The 6,744-nt window shown below is 34.3% G+C and overlaps 1 protein-coding gene across 1 annotated transcript; it reads left to right on the top strand.

Annotated features, from left to right (window-relative positions):
• Positions 1-1,435: 1,435 nt before the first annotated feature.
• LOC309869873 (olfactory receptor 6C1-like) lies at positions 1,436-6,317 on the top strand (the record flags this gene model as incomplete). The annotated part of the gene is made up of 2 exons (XM_082741648.1): positions 1,436-1,708; positions 5,357-6,317. The coding sequence occupies exon 2, from the start codon at positions 5,379-5,381 to the stop codon at positions 6,315-6,317; it is 939 nt and encodes a 312-aa protein (XP_082597774.1). The 5' UTR covers positions 1,436-1,708; positions 5,357-5,378.
• Positions 6,318-6,744: the final 427 nt, after the last annotated feature.

Raw genomic sequence — 6,744 nt, 5'->3', positions numbered from 1 at the left:
TTTTCAATGTCGTTGAACACTTTGCATGTGACTATCTTTCCTTTTTGCAATGGTCTCATTCAGATACGTGACTCTTTGTAGTAACTGACTTTTGCTTGGTTGGGGTACTTTGCTATTTACTTTGGCTTTGGTGATTTTGTCTTACATATACATCACAATTTGTTCTATTTATTTGCTAACACCAAACCAGTCCACAGGAAATAGTGAAAGGGTCCTCTAAGCAAAAAGAGAGCCTAAAAGTAGTAGACCAGAAAGGAACAGAGACATTATACAGTAACACTCACCTTATAGGCAATACAATGGCATAGCATGTCTAAATTCATTTCTTTCAATCGTTAACCTGAATGTAAATGACCTAAATACCCCAACCAAAAGACACAGGGAATTAGAATGGATAAAAACACAAAACCCATCAGTGTGCTGCCAACAAGAAATTCATTTTATACCCAAAGACACCTCCAGATTTTAAGTGAGGTGGTGGAAAACAATTTACCATGCTAAAGGACATCAAAAGAAAGCTGAGGTGGCAATCCGTTTATCAGATAAATTAGATTTTAAGCTAAAAACAACAATAAGAGTTGAGGAAGGACACTATATCATACTCAAAGGGTCTGTCCAACAAAAGGATCTAACAATTTTAAATATCTATGCCCCTAACATGGGAACAGCCAACTAAATAAACCAATTAATAACAAAACCAAAGAAACACAACAATAATAATACAATAATAGAAGGGCACTTAAAACCCCCCTCACTGAAATGGACAGATCATCCAAGCAAAATATCAACAAGGAAATAAAGGCCTTAAATGACGCACTGGATGGACATTGTAGATATATTCAGAACATTCCATCCCAAAACAACAGAATATGCATTCTTCTCTAGTGAACATTCTCCAGAATAGATCACATCTTGGGTCACAAATCAGGTCTCAACCAGTACCAAAAGACTGGGATCATTCCCTGCATTCTTGTTATCATTCTATATTCAGCGTTTTTGTATATTTTATTTGATACCTACTAGCTTGGAGTGCCACTTTTATGGAGATGTTTTAGTATGATAAAAATGTAATGTTTTCATATAAGATTAAGTTGTCCCAGTATTTTACTCAGCAAAAGAAGAAATGGGAGATTCTATTCTTGAGAGAAATCCTGATTCAGGAAATTCAGTAAATGTTCCCCAAAAAGCTGTGCACATTTAGTTATTTTCTCACTTAGATTATATGCAAAATATTCCATGTGCTTCTAGCTGATTTCTTATGCACTTTCTATCTCTTTTGGCATTATCCCAAAAGTGTCTGGTTCCAATATTGGTGCAACTGTTGATAACATTTGTACAATCCTTAGTGTATTTTCCTCTAGGCCCTTGTTGGCACATTTGATTCACTGGAGTATCTGCTCTGAGACATGTGTATATATGTTAAATAAAACATGTGCATTAGGCAAGAGAAAATCCACATGAAATCTTCTTCCAAAAGGTCCAAAGTAACTCCAAATCTAACTTCTCTTCACTAATTTTGCTCCCATAGCTATAGGGAAAAGTGTGTAAAAGAATATTAGTTACAGAAATAAAGTAGCTCCAATGTATTGAGAAATACTGGTTTTTAAAATACTGAATCTCTTAACCTAAAACTGAAATAGTTGTTATTTTGCTTATTTTTTTTAACCATTTCAACCAGCTGATGATGTCATTTGTGTGACAAATAGAGGTAAGATTGTAAAGTTGTAGTCAACAGAAAATTTCTTTTTCTTAGCACTGATTCATTAATGTTTACCTTAACTTTATTTTGGAATACATAGAATAATTTGGGTTTCTTATGTCAGCTGTATTTATTAAGGATTATGAAAAATGAGTATGTTACATTTCCTGTTTGTCATAATATTTTATTCCTCTATTACTTTTCATACAATTATTGTCTCTCAATTTGATCTTCCTCATTGAATACATGTTTAATAAGTAGTAAATGTGCTGGTTTCAAGCAGAAAGACTTAGGAATTCCAATTCTACTATCAGCTAACATCTGATGTCTGATCTTGCTTATTATACTTAATCTCTTTCATTGTCAGTGTCTTCAAATTAACATAGATAACTCACACTGAGTAAATGAGATAAGTGCCTGCAGTCTTTCACTGTCTCAAAAATGGTTTTGGTGTTTAACATGGGACTATATTCCTCAAATATGTTCATTGACTTTATTTTGGGGAGAATAAAGATAATATTAACCACTGTTTGGGAGTACATTTTATACAGATTTTATATGATTTAATTTTACTTATTCTTAAATTTGTACTTATGACTATTCCATGAATTATTATTCCTATTTTTTTTTAAAGATTTTATTTATTTATCAGAGAGAGAGAGGGGGAGAGAGCAAGCACAGGCAGACAGAATGGCAGGTAGAGACAGAGGGAGAAGCAGGCTCCCTGCCGAGCAAGGAGCCTGATGTGGGACTCGATCCCAGGACGCTGGGATCATGACCTCTGCTGAAGGCAGCTGCTTAACCAACTGAGCCACCCAGGCGTCCCTATTCCTATTTTTTAAATGAAGGAAAAAGTAAAATTCAGAGAGATTAAGTAACTTGTCCAAAGTCACAATACTATGAGTTGCATTTTTAATCCATTTCTCTTTGAAGGCAAAGACCACAAGTGCCCCAATAGTATCATTCCTTATAACTAAATATTAAGGTCTGATGCTTTATGTTTTTGAAGAATTCCTTTCCTTCTTTACATTAAAAATTATACCCAAATATAGATACCTAGTTAACAAATTGAGATAATCAGGATATATGTAGAATATCTTTATGAAAACCTACAGATTTTGAGAGTAATTTATGATTACTGCTTTCCCTTCATTATTCCTATTCATACTGGTTGATACTTTCATCTGATTTGGGATCCAAATTCTCCCTTTCTATTAGGAAAAAAAACAGGTAATTTTTTTCAGGGTACTGAGGGAAAAAAGATTCTGATCCAATTTGAGGAATATTCTGAGACATTTACTAAAGTAATAATCTGAAGAAAAAGAAACTAAATTGGTCCTTCATGAGATTTTTTATATTCACCATAAAGTTCTTGCATAACATTAGCTGTAAGCAAACATGGTCAGGAATGGAGTGAATCATTCCAGAAAAAAAAAAGTTAGTGGTTGTTATAAAACCAAATTATTACTCAAGATACCACATTAAACCAATATTTTGTTCTCTTATTTAACAAATTAGCCTCACATCTAAATCTAACACCAAGAAAAGGAGTGTCACGTGAGAGAGAAAGAGAATTAGAAAATTGTGTGTTAATTTGTGGGTGAAAATAGCAAGTAGCTTGTTTATACAATATGTTAATTTTCACTTTCAATGAATGACACACTTGATTCAACAATTAGATAGATATCCATGACAGAGTAGAATTCATTGAAAAGAAAGGAGCAGGGGCCCCTGGGTGGCTCAGTGGGTTAAAGCCTCTGCCTTCAGCTCAGGTCATGATGCCAGGGTCCTGGGATTGAGCTCAGTGGGAGCCTGCTTCCTTCTCTCTCTGTCTCTGCCTGCCTCTCTGCCTACTTTTCTGTCAAATAAATAAATGAAATCTTTAAAAAAAATTTAAAAAAAAGAAAAGAAAGGAGCAAATGGGACTACAAATCTTGTGAACATAAGTTACATATGACTGGGTAAAAGAAACATGGTTAAGTAGTTAGGAAGGAAAGCTTGAAATAATCTTTTAGAGTCTTGGATATATTTTTCATGACTCTACCAAAAACATCACAGAAATAACTTACAGATCAAAGAGTGTACACACAGTGTTAATTATTGAGGATTATTCATTGAGAACAATGACTGCTATGATTGAAATATTGATCATACATTTGAACTGCCATAAGTTTGTTTACAAAATATGTCACTGTATTGTCTGTTTAAAAGCCCTTCAGCCTGCTTCCTCTAGTCCTGAGAAATACCAAAAGAAATGTTCATTTCCTGTGACTTTCACATGCTTTCGCCATAGCATTGGCACTATCCATCTTCGTTGGAATTTGCGTTAATCAACAGCAACACTTCTTTGCTAAACAGTGTGAAGTGAGTGAAAAGAGAACTCAAACATGTAGGGGAAAAAGAGATCAAGAAACTTCACAGTATTATGATGTATTATATACCAGTAATCAATAAGTCTACATCTTAAACTAAATATCCTATTGCAAAACTTCCTTCATGACTCTGAATTGAACACTGTACTATTTAGTGAGAATACACAGATTGAGGGATATGATAATGGACTGGTTTGATTTACTGAGAAAAATTTAACTTCACTTTAAAATGCATTGTATTATTTAAGTTATTATTATTCAGGAAAAGAATATAAAGGGATTTCATGGGCTGTCTTATCCTGTACTCCAAGGTGTTGACATAATAAAGCTTCTATAAATATGTAGATAAAAGGAAAGATATAAAATTATAATATGGGATAGAAAGCAGAATTCATATATAAAGAATAATACCAACAACATTTAGATAGAAGAAACTCTGAAGGAAAAAATGTTCTATAAAATAATTTTAGATATAAATACATTGCTTCTTTAGCCCATGAATGTGTAAATCGACCTGCTAAATTTCTACCGTGCCTTCTGTCAACTCTGCGCTTTCTATAGTCCGAGGACATCATGTCAAAGAATTCATTAACTGTGGCTTCAGATAAGGCACAGGAGGTTGGAAAAGAAGAATGTGAGCCAGAGTAAAAACTTTGGAATTTTGTCACAATGTTAAAAATTGAACTTCATTGACTTTCAAATTTTGGTCACATCCCCAGTTGAGTGACCTCCCTATAAACATACTGTCTTTTCTATGTTATACTTCTAAGTAATAATGCTAATACTAATACTAATAATACTTAGTAATAATACACCTAATTCATGTGACAGAAATGAGGAAATGAGACAATTTGTGGTTGGAAGAGGACAAAGATTTTCTCAATGGGAAGGGAATCCATCAGGGAATTACTCTGAAGAGTCAACAGGAAGCATTTCTATTCCAGTTATCAAATATTCAGAAAAACCTGGGTTAAAATTCCTGTTCTTCTCATGTAGGGCATGCATTGCAGATAAGAGTTTTAAAAATCTTTTTAGAATCAGTTCCCAATCAGTGAAATGAAGGTTTCATGAAGAAACATTCTATGTAAAACACAGAGTGTGGCACAGGGTAAAAATTTACTTTCAACATGTCACCTACTTTTATTAAGTTTTCTTAAAGTTCTCTTACATTAAATTAATTTAAATTAAACTAAATTAAATTAGTTTACTTCCACAGACCAACCCCAGCAGCTTCCTATATGTAATCCCCTTTCTCTAATCCTTCTGTATGTGTTTTCTCCTCTAGTCTATACAAAAGAAGAAAAGAAATGAAAAACCACACAGAAATAACAGAGTTCATCCTCCTGGGATTGTCAGATGATCCACAGCTTCGGGGGGTGATCTTTGTCTTTCTGCTCATCACCTACATGCTCAGCATCACTGGGAACCTGACCATTATCACCCTTACCCTGCTGGATTCCCACCTCCAGACTCCCATGTATTTCTTCCTCAGAAATTTCTCCTTGCTAGAGGTTTCATTCACAACTGTCAGCATACCCAAGTTCCTGGGCACCCTGATTACAGGAGATAAAACCATTTCTTTTAATGACTGTATGGCTCAGTTGTTTTTTTTCATTCTGTTGGGAGTCACTGAATTTTACGTTCTGGCTGCCATGTCCTATGACCGTTACATTGCCATCTGCAAGCCTCTGCATTACATGACCATCATGAATCCCAGAGTCTGCATACTCCTTGTATTTGCCTCTTGGTTGGCTTCATTCTTAATCATATTCCCATCACTCATGCTGTTCATACAGCTTGATTACTGTAAGTCCAACGTTATAGACCATTTTACCTGTGATTATTTTCCCTTACTACACCTTTCTTGTTCAGACACAAAATTCCTAGAGACAGTGGGTTTTTCCTGTGCTGTGTTTACTCTACTGTTCACTTTGGCATTAATAATTCTGTCCTACATATATATCATTAGAACAATTTTGAGGATTCCTTCCGCTAGTCAGAGGACAAAGGCCTTTTCTACCTGCTCATCCCACATGATTGTCATCTCCATCTCCTATGGCAGCTGCATTTTCATGTACATTAATCCAGCAGCAAAAGACAGAGTGTCTCTGAGCAAGGGTGTTGCTGTGCTAAACACCTCAGTAGCCCCCATGCTGAACCCCTTTATTTACAGCCTAAGAAACCAGCAAGTCAAGCGAGCCTTCATGGACAGGGCAAAGAAGATTGTATTTTTCTCAAGCAAATAAAAAAAATTAAAATGTTGCCATAAATTAAAGACATACTCAAGAACAAGTAAATAGGAATCAGGGCCCTGCAAAAGTCTATGAATATCCACATAATCTCTCTAGAGTTCTATTTCATTGCTTATATTTCTATTGCCAGCAAAATACTGAGGATATTTGAGAAATATTGTAAAATACATATATACATATGTAGATATATGTCCAAATATCAAATATATACATATATATATATATATATATATATATTTCCACTTAAATTTCAATCACTTTCTCAGGCATTCCTTTTCTGTGAGATAGTCTTTTCACTCTGTAACTATGAGACTGACCTCATTTCCTTCTAAATATTTTTAAATACCTTTTTTTTTTCACAATAAAACTTAGAAAATCAAAGAAAGACAAAAAGACACTGTAAGATCAATGAGTTAAAATC

This window comes from Mustela nivalis (genome assembly GCF_964662115.1).
Source record: "Mustela nivalis genome assembly, chromosome: 7".
In the NCBI taxonomy this organism is placed as follows: Eukaryota; Metazoa; Chordata; class Mammalia; order Carnivora; family Mustelidae; genus Mustela; species Mustela nivalis.
This window is presented reverse-complemented; position numbering and strand designations above follow the sequence as displayed.